Source organism: Cibotium barometz, chromosome 40, assembly GCF_041138505.1.
Source record: "Cibotium barometz isolate CiBa-2024 chromosome 40, ASM4113850v1, whole genome shotgun sequence".
Lineage (NCBI taxonomy): Eukaryota > Viridiplantae > Streptophyta > Polypodiopsida > Cyatheales > Cibotiaceae > Cibotium > Cibotium barometz.
The window spans coordinates 21,734,896-21,750,955 of NC_141085.1; the positions used below are offsets into that span (position 1 = coordinate 21,734,896).

The window sequence follows — 16,060 nt, forward strand, 5'->3', positions numbered from 1 at the left end:
ATTCTGAACACCTCTTAATATACAAAATCTCAAACATAGAGCTATCATGAGAGCTATGGCATATGCACATTCTAAACACCTCTTAATATACAAAGGCACAAGTTTTGAAGCGCTTGAGTGTGATGCAAGTTAGACAAAGTCCTCAAAGGCAATGCTTCAAGCTATTAAGTGAGAGGGAATTAAACACTCTTGATATACAAGGAAATGTTTGAAGCACTTGGGTGTGTTGCAATCAATGCAATCATAGCAAGTGTGTTGCAATCAATACAATCATAACGGCTTTTGTAGCTTAATAGGCCTCAAATTTGATGGGTAACCTTACATTTCTTGTGAAGAATGATTTTTTTTCACCCATCCTCTTTGAGTATAAATTGAGGTATCTGTGGAGGGTGCATTTTTCGTATGGAGCCCTTCTTTGAAAAGAGGAATTTTCTCATCCCCTTTGAAATTCTTTATCCATTTTTGTGAAGAAGGGTAACGGTATTGCACCTTTCAAATTTGAGGCCATTTTGTAGAGTCTCCTTGTTAATCATGACACAAACTTAAGGCCATGTTGGAGAGTTTCCTTGTCAATCATGCCAATGTGTGCTATCAGGATAATGTACTCTCTATAAGGGCCCTCCCATTGGATATGCAATCTGTGTTTTTTTTCTCTTTCTTATATAAAGACCAAGCAAGAAACATGTATTCTCTTAGACACGTATATACACACAACAGCCTACAGCATGGCACTATCGTTGAGCACTACAGTCATCACCACTGGTCCGAACACGACGCATAACCTCCATGCGGGTCTACCGCCCATGGCCTGTGTAGCCACTCGCTTGGCTCGCCTCGTGAACCCGCTGCGGCATCACATTAACCATGCTTATCGCTACCATCACCTTCTCCCGAAGAGGCCTCACTCCGGCGTAGCCTTTGCCCTTGACCAACAGGAAGCTGTGTTCGTAGAGGCGCCCCTTACCCGCATCGAGCAAGCAGCCGAGCAAGTGTTCTCACTTGTCCTGGACATCAGCGGGAGCCCCGCTCTGAAGAGTGGCCACACCAGGGCCGGACAATACGTCCAGCTCAGGGTTGCGGGCAGTAAGCCCGCCTATATGTCCATCGCTTCCCCTCCCAAGACTGCAGCCTCTGGATCGCTTGAGTTTCTCATCAAGTATGTAAAGGGTCAAACTGCTGGCTTGCTCTGTGACCTCGGTGAAGGGGATAAGGTTGAAGTTGGCCCCGTCTCTGGGAAAGGCTTCCTCATAGAACGCCTTGCCCCGGCTGAGGATTTCCCAACCGTCCTGCTTTTCGCCACCGGCACTGGCATCAGGTACTGCATTTTGTCCTGTTCTTTTGTTTTTGCACCATTCTGTTGAAGTATGAAGGATTCAGTAATGGTGAAATCATTTGAAAGAGGTAAGGGTCAGTGGTGAAAAGCAACATTTTTCCTAGTGTTTTTGACAACATCGTGCCGCCGTTCTGGTGGCATCCCTAGTGGTATAGCTATAGGCATCTTAGGGAAACAGTGGTTGGTCATGATAAAACAAAACATCTTACTCAAATTTTGGACAACATCTTGTTATGATCTCATCAAGAGGACAAGAGCTAATATGGAAGCTTTCTTTCTGCCGAATTTAGCTCAAGCGGGGTTGAATGGTAGAATTTAGCTCAAGCGCAGGGGGGGGGCTGCTTCGTTGGTGATTGGTGGGCTGTTTTTACAGCTTGGATTGCAGCCGGAGGTATGTTTCTTGCTTGTGGTGCAGCCCGACAAGTGGCTCTTGCCGTTCATCTTCTTCCTGGCTTCCCTCCCCTCCCGGTGGGTGTTTCTCAGAGGATTTTTGTGGACTGTTTTGCTGCTGTCCAGCCCCTATCTATCTTAGATTTCTAAGGGGGCTGATTGGTCCTTATGGTTCCAACTACTTGAGAAGTGTTGGAGATTGGTGGAGTGCTGAGATCGTGTAACTGTTTGGCTCTCCTAGCTCTTTTTCACATGATGGAACTCATGCCCGGACACATGGACAGATTGATGAAAGCATGGGAAATTGGGAACAGGGATATGAAGTTGGCTTAAGAAAAAGCACCAATTTTGGACAAAAAGGAGGAAAAAGCAAAAAGTCAAACTAAGTCGACTGCGAGCTAAGGGCACCATTGGAAAGAGGAGACTGTGCCGGATCAAAAAGCTAAAAGCCGCTTTTCCAAAAAGCAACTCCAGGGCCAAAAAGCAAGGCCCTGAAGTTAGAAAAGCAAAGCTAAAGAACTTTGACAAAAGTTGAGTAATATTCTATCATTAAAAGAATAAAGAGGAAAGCATAGTGAAAAAGTAAAAGCAAAGCATGGTAGCTTTTGGCAAAAATCAAGACCCCCTTGTTAGAAGTCATCTCCTGTCTACTTTTATACACCAGGGCCTTTGTTGTGGGTGTGCCCGTCCTTATGAGGTGTTTTCTCATTTTTCCCCACTCTCCGTATTTTTTGCCATTTTTTTCCTATTTTTCTGTGGCATGGGAGACAGTCTAGTAGTGGCAGGAGGACCCTGAACCTGGCCGACTGCATCTGTGGAGATTTTGGAAGTGGCCAACTGCACTGCATGAGTCGTGGGACTTTTCTGATGCTGGCCGACCCACTTTGTTGGCCGACCCACTTTGCTGCTGGCGGACTGTGATTATTCAGTCGTGGAGGTTTCTTGTGTCCAGTCGGCTGCCCTACAGCAGGCCGATTGCTGTTGGGGGGCATATAAATAGGCCCCCAGCCCCCATACCATTTTGTATCATACTACGGGATCTTCTTGTGTATATAGAGCAGAGTTACACGCCTCTATCTCTCTCTCTTGTGCTGTATTTTTTCTGCATGCGTTTTTGCTCGTGTTCCCAGATCTGGTCATCATCTCTGTTGCGTATTCTGACATGGTATCAGAGCCCTAGGCTCTAGATAGTTCTTGGGATTTGTGTGAGCAAGAGACTGTTGTGTTGCTGATTGGTGGACTGTTTGGGACTGTTCGGGAAGAGGAGAAGCAAGAGGACGGCGGGCTGATTTGCTGGACAACCACTTGCAGGTATTAGTTCTTCTTTGTTCCCACCCACCCACCCTTTTGAGAGTACATCCCCCTCCCCACGTTCCCGGTGGACCGTCAGTTGGACGGGAGCAACTACGGCATATGGAAGGTTATGATGGAATCTGTTCTGGAGTCTTACGACCTCGCTGATTTCGTCGTCGTTGGTGTTCCACGGTCGGAAGTAGAGGAAGGGGAGTTACCGTCGATCTGAAAGGACCGGGAGGCTCAGACACAGATGTGGGATCGTGTCAACGCCAGGGTCCGTTCGTTTATCTTTCTCAACTGCACACCGTAGGTAATCAATCATGTAAAGCATATGACGCTGGCCAAAGGTATATGGCAGCACTTGGCCTCTCTTTACAACAGGGTATCGTCCATGAAGAGGATTTCCTTGGAAGTACAGATGCGGGTTATGAACCCTGCAAAGTCGTCGACGATGCGGGAGCATATTAACAAGCTGCAGGCTCTTCAGCAGGAAGTTCTTCAGGCTGGGAAGGAGATATCGCTAGAGGACATGGCCATAACGTTGCTGTCGCACTTGCCCTTGCCCTCTCAGTACTCAGCATTTTACTCGTCTTTGAATACCAGTGGCAGGCTCAGCACCATCACGTGGGAGGAGCTTGTGCCCATGGTCTTGGACCAGGAGGAACGATTCACGAACCCTCCTCAGAGTGGAGGTTCGGAGGCATTAAGTGGCCAACGGTCGAAAGGCCGTAACACGGGCAAAGGGAAGGCTTCGTCGGAGAAGTCTTCTAAGAAGAAGTCCGTCACTGACCGCGAGAAACTAAAGGCAGAGAGGACTTGTAATGATTGTGGCGAGAAAGGCCACTATTGGAGGTAGTGTCCCAAGCGGAAGACCGAGAAGGGTGAAGATTCCTCAGCAGCAATCATGAAGACTCCGGCTTTTGTGCACCTGGAGGTGGTGGACACCGATGTTTCATTTTCTTCAGGCAGGGAGGAGATTGGAGGACTCTCCGCAACGGATACTCGGGAGTGGATTCTAAATAGTGGTGCTTCTAGGCACATGACTTCTTCCCGCTCTGGTTTACAGGATCTCTGCAAGTATTCTGGTCACATTCTTACTGGGGATACATCCACTATCCTAGTTCACAGTGAGGGCAGGATGGAGATAGTTCCCGATGGCAGAGGGGGGAAGCATTCCTCCCAGGTGTTGTATGTTCCGGCACTTGGTTTTCATCTGTTGTCAGTGCATCAGGTTTGCAAGACTGGCGTACGGGTGGAGTTTGATGAGCCTTTTGGTGCTCTCCGGGACAAAGCAACAGGCCAAGTGGTTTGGGAAGGCGGAGTGGAGAATGGAGTTTACAAGCTTTCAGCACTCTCTCTCCCAGGTCCTCAGGTTTGTGATGAGTGGCAGTCTGTTAATGGCCACTTAAGTGTGGATACGCTGCAGGTGCAGGCTTTCTGGGACCAGATGGTGGATAGCTTGCCAGTAGATGGCAGCAGTTGGCAGGAACTCTCCAATACTGATGTTGGTAGTTCTTGTGTTCGTCAGTCAGAGGAAACTGAACAGGTCACTTATGCTCCGATGTCTCGTAGTATTCGGGACAAAGAAACTCCTGTAGATGAGGATGTTCTTTCCACGGGACCTTTCGGAAAGCCAGGCAGGTGGTAGTTGATTACTTGCGGAAGGAGGTGCATACTCCAGGCTTTGTGGTCCCGGATTCAGAGGGGGTGGTTGACAGGTTTCAGAAGGCCTTGTGTGGTCTTCAGCAGGTTTCCAGGACTTGGCTTTGCACCGTAACATGTGTTGATCCTTGTGAGCAGTGTGATGCCTCTTTTGACTCAGAATGGTTCATTGATCTGGTTGATGGACACCAGATTGGATGGGAGCTTCCTGATGAGGCAGTTGAGCTCATGGTTGCGGATGACTCTTTGGGAGGCAGGATTGCGTTTCCTGTGGTTTCTGCGGCATGCGAAGGATCATGGACTCTTGTACACAGGAGGGGGATTGTTGGATGGAGTCCGACTCCACGGTTGGAGTGACTCAGTTTGGGGAGGAGATCTGGACATGAGGAGATCTACTTCAGGGCCAGGAGCAGTTTTACGAAGCAGTAAAAGGCAGTCATCTTTTGCCTTGTTGCGGACAGAGGCAGAGCATCGGCTGCTTGTGATGCTGCTTGTGAGGTGGTGAGGATGCAGAGGTTGCATTGCAGGTTTGGGCTTCCACTGGAGGAACCCATGGTCATCCAGAGGCACTTTGTTCGTGAACAAATCGTTGCTGATGACATCTTGCTAGAGTGCTGTCCGACGGAGGATAGTACGGTGGACCTCTTCACGAAGTCACTATCTCAGTATTTGCTTAGGCGGCACCCCAGCTCCCTGTGGTTGGTTTCATAGCCAGGAGCTGAGAGGGGGTGTTAGAAGTCATCTGCTGTCTATTTTTATACACCAGGGCCTTTGTTGTGGGTGTGCCCGCCCTTATGAGGTGTTTTCTCATTTTTGCCCACTCTCCGTATTTTTCCCCATTTTTTTCCTATTTTTCTGTGGCATGGGAGGCAGTCTAGTAGTGGCAGGAGGACCTTGAACCTGGCCGACTGCATCTGTGGAGATTTTGGAAGTGGCCGGCTGCACTGCATGAGTCGTGGGACTTTTCTGATGCTGGTCGACCCACTTTGCTGCTGGCCGACTGTGATTATTCAGTCGTGGAGGTTTCTTGTGTCCAGTCGGCTGCCCTACAACAGGCTGACTGTTGTTGGGGGGGCATATAAATAGGCCCCCAGCCCCCATACCATTTTGTATCATACTACGGGATCTTCTTGTGTATATAGAGCAGAGTTACACGCCTCTATCACTCTCTCTTGTGCTGTATTTTTTCTGCATGCATTTTTGCTCTGGTGTTCCCAGATCTGGTCATCATCTCCGTTGCGTATTCTGACACCCCTCTGGAGATAAAAGAAGCATGAATTCCTTTCTCATTCATTCATTGAAGCTTGGACATTATCCTCACCTTCATCAACATCATCATCAAGTTTGTGTGGGAGAGTGCGAGAAGACCATCTTTGTCATCATCATCATCGTTATCAAGCTTTTGATCGAGGGGTTTCTTCTACCACCCCTCATTGGCTATTTCCGTTGCCGCCCCGTGCTGTGTGTGCTGCTCCTTGTTTCTTAGGGTAAGACAAGGTTCCCTCCTAGTGGACAAGAGCAGGCACTTGCTATAGTGCAAAAGACAGGATGGAGTCGCTGCTACTCTTGTGGAAAGAAGGGTGACCAAAAGTAAAGCCAAGGCCATGGCCAAGTTTTCAAAGAAGAGCAAGGATCATATATAGGTTGATGACTCTGATACTTCCAGTGATATTTCTAGTGTCCCCAAGGCTCCAACAGCCAGGGAGGACGTGGATGGTCAACTTCTATAATTATATAGATAGTTTCCTCTGTGTGCTTCCAACCAAAGGAGGCTTGTGGGCGGGAGAGGGGGCTGTACAAGTGCTGACTTTTGGTGCATGGGACCATTGTTTCAGAGTTCCAAGCAGGTAAAATGTTTGGTGAGAGAAGTTCATTTTGGTAGCTAGAGCTATGGACTAGATGTGTTCCAAGTCTATTGCTTGGTGTAGTATAGATCATGGATTGTATGAGTTTCAAGTTCATTGTTCGAGGTTTTTTGAGACGTGATGTGTTCACCGTCTATTGTTGGGGGATGATGGGCGTGGTGTTTTCACCAGACTCATAATTCTATATCTAGAGTCAAGTAGATTTTTGTGCTGTTCAGGGTGGCATGTTGTTTCGAGAAGCCGGTGTCAGAGGGCAGCAGAAAGATGAGAGAAAACGGCAAAACGCTGATGCACGAATCCCCAAGAAAGAGTGGATACAACCAACCCGTTAGGCGAGGAGTGGACTCCGTAGGTAGAGGGCTGAAGGTGCTCACCAAAGTGTTCAACAAGAATGATGAAAGTGAGGAAGAGGACAACGTATATATACCCTCCTATATGAGCTAGCCGACTGCCTCCTAGGCTCCTACACAGCGTGAAAATAGGTAAAATACTATAAAAAAGGGTGGGCAAGCCAAGGCCTATAAAATAGGAAAAAAATAATGAAAAAATATGGGAAATGGCAGAGCATGGAAATGGCCCTTGTAAACACCAGTAAAGCCACCAACAAGAGATGATATAATATATATGCTAACACCTCCTCTCAGGTCTTAAGGGGAGCTGCCATGAACGTCGATAGCTAAGTGAGATAATCCTTTGGTGAACAAGTCTGCAGCGTTGTCTTGGGTAGGACAATAGTCGAGGATAATGTGTCCCTCTAAGATCCGCTGGTACTGGAGCTTGATATGCTTGGTGTACGCAGGTCTACGTATGAAATTAAGGATTCTTAGCAATAGCCAAGAAACTTTGGTTGTCGCATGAGATAAGGGTAGGCTGCTGTCGTCGAACACAAGCACTTGAATAAGCCGCTCGATACTCCGCCCGAGTCGATGAAAGCATCATCGTAGGTTGCTTTTTACTTGTCCATGAAATGGCTCCAAATCCAAGAGTAAAGCAATACGTTGCAGTAGATCATTGAGAATCCGCATCTCCAACCATGTAAAGTGGTCCTCTCTCCATAGAAAATGCCAAAATCCTTGGTACCTTTCAAGTACTGCAACACACGGAGTGCTGCCTGCTGCCAGTGGTGCTTGCATGAAAGCACTGAGAGTTCCCACAACAAATGCACAATCAGGCCGTGTGTTGAGTAATCAAATCAAGGAACCATCCAGTTTCTTGTTTAGAAGTGTATATGCCGGTGGATCAGATCTAGAAGAGGAGAGTTTGATGTCGGGATCCATGAGGGAAGTGATGGGCTTACAATCTGTCATTGTGAAAGCCTCTTACAGCTTTGTAACATACTCCTCTTGAGAAATGAATATGCCATTTGAGCATTGAAAAATCTCCAATCCAAGAAAGAAGAAGTGAAGCAACCCAAGATTTGTCATCTTAAATTCGACTGAGGGCAACCTTTGTCTGAGCAATGTGTGGTGCATGGCTACTTGTGATGATCAACTCGTCCACATAGAGAATGATAAGAGTATACAACCCTTTCTAGGGATAAACGTCGAGATTTGGATTAGCCGTTGACCGCTTGAAACCCCTCTTGAAAGAAAGCATCAATCTTCTCATACCAAGCTCTGGGGGCTTGTTTCAAACCATATAAGTCCTTTTTAAGCCTGTATAACATACCTTTGGAGCCAGGAACCTGTAATCCAGGGGGCTATTCCACATAAACTTCCTCCTTTAGCTCCCCATTGAGGAATGCCGACTTGACATCCATCTGAAAGATGGGCCAATGAGAGTGTGCAGCGAGAGCAAGAATTGCTGGTATGGTTGCCATCCAAGCAGTTGGTGTAAAGGTATTATCAAAATCCACGCCAGCTTTCTGAGAATAGCCTTTGGCCACAAGCCTGGCCTTGTGTTTATCTAGAGTCCCATTAGATTTGTACTTGGTCTTATAGACTCATTTGACACCAATCACCTTCCACTTTGCCAGTCTAGGAACCAGTTCCCAAGTCTGATTCCACTCGATAGAGTCAAGCTTTGCTTCCATGGCCTGCTTCCAAGTCAGTTTGGAAAGTGCCTCCCAATATGAGTAGGTTCCGAGTCCTGGATGCGTGGCATCAGTGCATAATTGACGCAGAGGTTCTCTTGAGATGATGTCGTGGTATGCAACCGCTTCGAACGACGAGGACTCCTTGCTGGAGGTGAAGGCAACCGTGTTACCCATGAGTCCCACAATGCTCTGGTACAACCAATTAGGAATACAAGATCCCCTCTCAAAGTAAAAAGTGCCCGTAGGTAGAGGTGTTCACACCAAGACTTCCCAGAGGCCAAATGGCTAACAAACGCTCCTGAAGTGAATGGTGTGAATGTGTACATGGTGTAGCAAACTACCTTGGTAGAGGTAATAAGTTTAAAGCTTTGCAGAAAGCTTCAAACTTCTCTCTTGAAAGAGACTTGGTAAACCCATTTGCCACATTGGTCTATGTAGGCACGTAAGTCAAGGTTATCTTTCCTGCATGGAGCCTCTCCTTGACATAATGATAATGCACTTCAATGTGCTTTGTCCGTGCATGAAAAACCGGATTCCGCACCATTGCCAATGCGCTCTAGGTGTTAGTGAAAATGATAGTAGAAGTCGACTATCTAATACCAAGATCTGTCAATAGACGGCTGTGATATGCAGCGGAAGTCTTTGTATTGGAAGATCCTATCACACAAATGCTCACACCGTCTTCTGTATCCTGAGTTTCGTGAGTTTAGCAATCCATTTCAATACTTCAAACTTTAAAGAGATGAGAGAGAGATATATGAGAATTGTACACCAGATTGGGTCCCGAATTACCCACTGAAGGGCCCCCTATCCCGATAACGAGATAGTATTTGCTTTATTTCTTTAGAGAGAATGACTGTGGACTGTAGATAAGCCAAACGCAAGATCTCGGAGGATCGGAGAGTGGCTGATCTGTACACTGCTGTAGAAACACCTCGATGACTTGATCTCGAGCCTATGCACTCTTCCCAAGGGCATGAGGAAGGGCTGCACACCTGAGGCTGAGAGAAGAAGAAGGTGGACTGTTCTACACTATGTTAGAATGCTGAAAACACTTATGAATGCTGTGTTACCTTCACCAGATGACTGCTGCATGTATGGATGATGCACAGAAGGCTGGATGCTGATGCAAACTGTGGATTCAGGGCTGGAAACTGCTGTGGACAGAAACGCAGGCCTGTAGGGAGCTGCTGAACTGAAACGCAGAGGTTCTGGGACTGCTGGACAGAAAACGCAGAGGTACTCTGTTGCTGGACTGAAACGCATGAATGTACTGCTGCTGGACAGAAAACGCAGGCTGGCTGCAGGCTGATTGCTGGCGTTGAACTGAGGCTTGATAGTATGCTAAATTAGAGACTGTAGTGGACTGAATCAAGGCTGATTTGAGGCTGATAGCAGGCACCTAGGGCTGACTGAAGCAAGGGGTTCTCAAGGACTCGAAAGCTTATGAGCTCCAAGGGCTGGATTAGTCTAGGGCTGAAGGCAAGGATACTCCTGGGGCTGAGGAGGAGAGCTCTTAGCACAATGAAGACTGAATGAGAAACTAAGCTCTATGCAAGCCTATTTATATTAACTGGACGTTGGTCATTTAATAAAGTTTATATTTATAAATGCCCAATAATGCAAATAATGCTAAATAAATACTATTAAATATGGAAAAAATACCAGATAAATCCTAGTAAATTCCCTAAGACTTCTGGGATGTTCTAAATGATGCACAGGCATATGCATGCATATTATGCAGGATGCAGAGTGCTTTCTGATGCAAACCCTAAGGCTTCTACTGACTCTACATGCATGAATGATTCTCTCCAAGTGGGTTAAGGGACTTGACTGACTGACTGACCCACTAAGGGTGAGGAATGACCTATGTAGCTCGTGCCTGACTTATCCTGGACTGAGGATGTACAATGGGGTCACGACGTACGACAATTATCATATTGGGTTCTAAAACTATACAACTGTTGCACTTCTGATGATGAGCCATCTTGTCATCATGCACTGAGTGCAGAGTGTGAAACCGATCCCGTCAAGTGGGAAAGACTCCGTTGGACACCCACACACTTAATAGCACAACTTTAAAACCACAAATATGAAATGGACAACTTAAAAACAACTTGAATTTAAATGAGCATAAATGGAAAGATGGACACCAGCACTGGGGCCGGAACGGGCCGACCCCCCCCTCAATATATGATATATTTATTGGGAGTATTTAAAGAATACAATGCTCCATGGGTTCTGAGAACCAGATAATGTCCATGTACATATGAAAACAGTACCAAACAAGTAGGCTCGGATTTCGATGTAGAAAACTCGAAGCAGATCGACCACTGGTGTGGTCCAATCGCTACGGTCCTGTGCTTTCACTGGACTCCGCGGAGAGCACCACACTGGTGTTCCGAGACCACGCACACACAGGCGCTCTTGTACTAACGCCTGGCTCTCCCGATCTCAGCACCTTTGGACCGAGGTTCGCCCATATAGCTTGGACAACCCGGCACCGAACGGGTGTAGGCCGAGCGGGACGAATCTTTTACCAGATTTAAACATTAAATGCTTTACTCAAATCTGAAAATCACTTACTTGTAGTTGGTTGATAAAAGACCAAAACTTGCGGAATGATGAAGCCACTCAGGTGGTGCGAAGTCTCCCTTGTAGAACACCCGTGGAGATGATGTACGGCCACAAAGGACACAGCCGCCTGGGGGAAACAATTCAGAGGTAATACGTGGCCTTCATGTGATGGCAGCCAACTCTGTGTAGGCAAAACATGTAATGGGCGCCTGGCTGTATGCGCAGCAGTGCTTTGTGAAGAAAGCCCACGTCTGAGTGCAGTAGCAGCCGCCTGAAGAAGCAAGTTCAGTCGCCTGTAGAGGGGCAGCCGCCTGTGGAGAGCAGCAGCATAGGCAGTCCCCTGCAGGTTTTCAACGCAGCCAGAAGAGAAGAACAACCTGTACGTACTGTCGCCAGAAGGAGTAACTGCCTGCTGGTGTACTGTCGTGTGGGGGAGAGTAGCCGCCTGCAGTTAGTGCTGGGCTGGCAACACAGCCGCCTGTAATAAAACAGGCGCAGCCAGCAGTACAGAAGGAAGATGAAGCAGCCTGTAGGAGATGATTACGTGGAGAAAGCAGCCGCCTGCAAGTATACTCAGCCACCTGCAGAGAGGCAGGCGCAGCCAGCAACAGCAGAGGTAGCCGCCTGGTTGCTGTAGGAGCAGAGGAGTAGGAGGTGGTCGCCGTTTCTTAATCTTCACAAGGATGGTGAAATCGGATGATGAAAATCAACGCCAAGAAGATGCGATGTTGTTTACGCTTGATGGAGAGCCATATTAAATAAAAATTGAAGTGAAGATAACCTTAGAGCTACCCACGCATGCATGTGGGGGATTAGTGGGGGTTGGTGACCATGCCCACCCCCACACTCACTTAAAAGTGAGGCTCCCCACCTTGGCCCCAAAGTGGGTGCCCAAAGGGGGTGCCCACTTTTAAATAAGTGTGAACCCCTAACCTTATAAAACAAAGGGGTTAGAATTTTAATATTAAAACAACATGTACCATATACTTACCACCTGTTCACATGCACTGAAACTCGTCAGAATACAGGGCAAACTTCACGACTCACTGGCAGGCGTCCCCGCTCAGTAAGTAACACGTCAGGCAGGCAAACACACGAATACATGTCATGCGAAAACAGTTTCAAACATGCAAAATATGTGTGCATGTGCAAATAGTAACATGGACATATCTCCCGTTCATGGAACATGTACAAAATATCTGTCGGCACAAAACTGGCTCGACATAAAACATAAAAACCTGGTCTTCCTATGGAGTGACAGTCCCATAGGTAAGACACAGTTCCAGGCACGAGTTTCCCTAGGTGTGACAGTCCCATAGGTAAAACACGGCACGAATACTGGCTCTTCCATGGCGTGACAGTCCCATGGATCGAACACAGTCCAGGTCATACACGGGTGGCACTGATCTGGCTCCCGTCCATACGACACCATCCTGCTAACACACGGGTGGCACCAGTCTGGCTCCCGTCCATGTCAGCAAAATACTGGCCTCTTCACACGAGACACTGGCTTGGCCTCAAGTGAACGAGACGCAAAAACTAGGAATGGACCAAATGGTCGGCCAATTGGTGACATCCCCCCGGGCTTCTAAAGAGTTGACCTCAACTTAAAAGCCTCAAGATATGCCTGCAACAATTGCGGATAATCTGCAAAATAATCCTCATTTACCCATTTGGCATCAATAGGCAAATAATTTTTAAACTTCACAAGGTATCTCCTGGAAAGCTTTCCTGCAGGTAGCTTTCTCTCCTTGTGAAAAACAATCTGTTCTGGCTGGAGGATCTCCTCAAGCTCTTCAATCTCTGGCGGATCTTCTGTGACAGGCTCATCAGGATCTGGCCCCACATATTTCCGAAATAGACTCACATGAAAAGCATTGTGAATCTTCCAATGACTAGGTAGAGCAAGCCTGTAGGACACTTCATTGATTTTGTGAATCACCTTGAAGGGTCCATAATAGCGAGGAGAAAGCTTAGGATATGATCCTTCTCGTCCTGGCCTCTTCCGAAGCCTAGCCTTCTCAAATTTCAGCAATACCCAATCACCTTCTTTGACTTCCATGTCCCTTCTATGCTTGTCAGCAGCCTTTTTATGCTTATCCTGAGATCTTGCAATGGCTGTCCGCACCTGACCAAAGGCAACATCCAAGTCACGAACATATTCATCAGCTGCAAAAATCTCATCCTTTGTACGAAGGATGGGTGGCAAGACCACTCTGCCATAAATAATCTCAAACGGAGCCTTTCCTGTAGAAGCATGGATTGTATTGTTGTAGGCAAACTCAACAAGTGGAAGATACTTCTCCCATGCACTCTTTTGATCTGCCACATAACACTTCAATAAATCCAACACAGCTGAATTTGCAGCTTCACTTTGGCCATCCGTTTGGGGATGATAAGCTGATGAAAACTCAAGCTTAGTACCCATATTATCAAACAAAGCCCTCCAAAATAGGCTTGTAGTCCTGGGATCTCTATCCCCAACAATGGATTTAGGCATACCATGATGCTTAAAAATATTAGCAAGAAAAAGCTTTACCATATGATTAGCTTTGATGGTTTTCTTGACGGGCAAGAAGTGAGCTTGCTTGCTAAACCTGTCCACAATAGTCCAAATAGCATCATTCCCATGCTGGGATCTAGGCAAATCCATAATAAAATCCATCGTGATACTTTCCCAAGGTTGCGAGGGAATAGGCAATGGCTGAAGCAAACCTGGAGGCTTTTGCCTATCAAATTTCACCTTTTGGCAAGTGATACATGCACGCACATAAGCCTCAATGTCTTTACGCATGCTTGGCCAAAAGAAATACCTCTGAATCATGCGAGTAGTAGGCATAATACCTCTATGACCAGCATAAGGTGGAGCGTGACATTCGTCCATAACCTTTGGACGCAAATCCTTCACCACACATAGGCAATTATCCTTCATGAGATAACCCTCGTTGATAACATAAGAGGCATGTGAATGACCAGCCATCAAATCAGTCCATACATGGCAAAAATCAGCATCCAAATGATACAAATCTCTCATAGCAGATAGATCTCCATGAGAGGCCACTGAGACTGCAGCAATATAAGGCCTCCTAGATAGTGCATCGGCCACCACATTTTTCTTTCCTGGAGTATGCACAATCTGAAAATGAAACATGGAAAGAAAGTTTGCCATTCTCATTTGCTTCTCTGAAAGCTTGGTTTGAGATAGAAAGTATCTCAAGCTTTGATGATCTGTCTTGACTACAAATTCAGCCCCAAGAAGGTAGTGTTTCCAAATCTTTAAGGCGTGAATTACAGCCAAGAGCTCTTTCTCATAGATATCCATATGAAGCTCAGCATCATGCAAACGACGGCTCTCGTATGCAACTGCATGCCCTTCTTGATTTAGGACAGCTCCTATGCAATCACCACAAGCATCACATTCAACCACGAATGACTTGTGCAAGTCAGGAACAATCAATACTGGACCACATATGATCGCATGCTTGAGCTGCAAGAAAGCATCCTGTTCCTTTGAAGTCCATTTGAAAGCAGTTTTCTTCTTCGTGAGATCATGTAGAGGAGTGGCAATCATAGCAAAATGCCTTATGAAACGCCTGTAGTATGAACATAATCCCAGAAAACTACGTACTTGATGTACGTTTTGCAATTCGGGCCAATTCCGAATGGTCTCTATCTTTGCAGGATCCATTGTAACTCCATCCTTGGATACAATATGTCCCAGATAATGAATCTCTGAAAGGAAAAACTCACTTTTCTTGGCATTGACGAAAAGTTTATGCTTCCGCAACTCTTCGAACACGGTGACCAAATGAGTTCTGTGTTCCTGCTCATTCTTGGAGAAAACCAAGATATCATCAAAGAAGACTCCTGTAAACTTGCGATGGGGTCGGAATATCCTATCCATCATACGATTAAAAGTAGCAGGAGCATTGGTGAGACCAAAAGGCATTACCAAGAATTCATATAATCCGAAGGCTGTCCTGAATGCAGTCTTATGGACATCTTGTGGCACCACGCGTATCTGGTGATAACCACTCTTCAAATCAAGTCTGCTAAAGCAAGCTGAGCCATCAAGCTTATCCAAGATATCATCAATACGTGGAATTGGGAATCTGTTCTTGATGGTAAGCTTGTTCAAAGCTCTATAGTCCACACACATACGGAATGATCCGTCCTTCTTTTGAACAAGAAGCACAGGAGAGCAGTAAGGTGAGGAACTGGGCTGAACCAAACCTTTCTCTAAAAGCTCATTTACCTGCTTCATAATTTCTTCTTGCTGTGCAGCACTCACTCGGTATGCGGGTTTGTTAGGTGGAGAACTACCTGGCACAAGATCTATGCAATGATCTTCAGGCCTTTGGGGAGGTAATTCACCTGGCAATGAGTCAGCAAAACAGTCTCTGAATGCATTAAGAAAATTCAGCCTATCATTAGACATAGCATCCACATTTTGATGATTTGGCACAAGATTATCACGCACAAAAACCAAGTACGCTGAAAGACTCTTTTTCATTGCTTTATTAATTTGGATGTGTGATACAACTGGGATGGAATCCCCTTCTTTGCCAGCATCAATAAAATGCATGCGGCCTTTATGCATAAAAGAAATCATATTGGACTTGTAGTCTTTGCGGGGCTCAAGCCTATGGTGCCACGGCTTGCCCAACAATACATCACATCCATTCAGAGGAGCAACTAGAAAATGCTCATTATCAAGATAGCCCTGTATATGGATACGCAACTTCCCAATCAAAGGGGTAACCTGCACCTCTTTGCCAATAAATGCAGCTTCGGCTTCAATCTGAGGTCCCATGTTTTCAACCTCAATACCCAGTGCAGCTGCCATTTGCATAGAGATGAAATTGTCAGTTGCACAGTCATCGAACATGAAGAGTGCGGGCT

The 16,060-nt window shown here is 46.4% G+C and overlaps 1 protein-coding gene across 4 annotated transcripts in view; it reads left to right on the plus strand.

Annotated features, from left to right (window-relative positions):
• The first annotated feature begins 695 nt into the window (after window positions 1-695).
• Window positions 696-16,060, plus strand: part of LOC147615314 (fruit protein pKIWI502-like) — a 35,135-nt gene continuing 19,770 nt past the window's right edge. For all 4 annotated transcript variants that reach the window (XM_086779390.1, XM_086779391.1, XM_086779389.1 and 1 more), the window contains exon 1: window positions 696-1,315. In XM_086779390.1, the coding sequence (XP_086635516.1) occupies window positions 726-1,315 (590 nt within the window). In that variant the 5' untranslated portion in view covers window positions 696-725. The remainder of the gene's footprint in view (window positions 1,316-16,060) is intronic.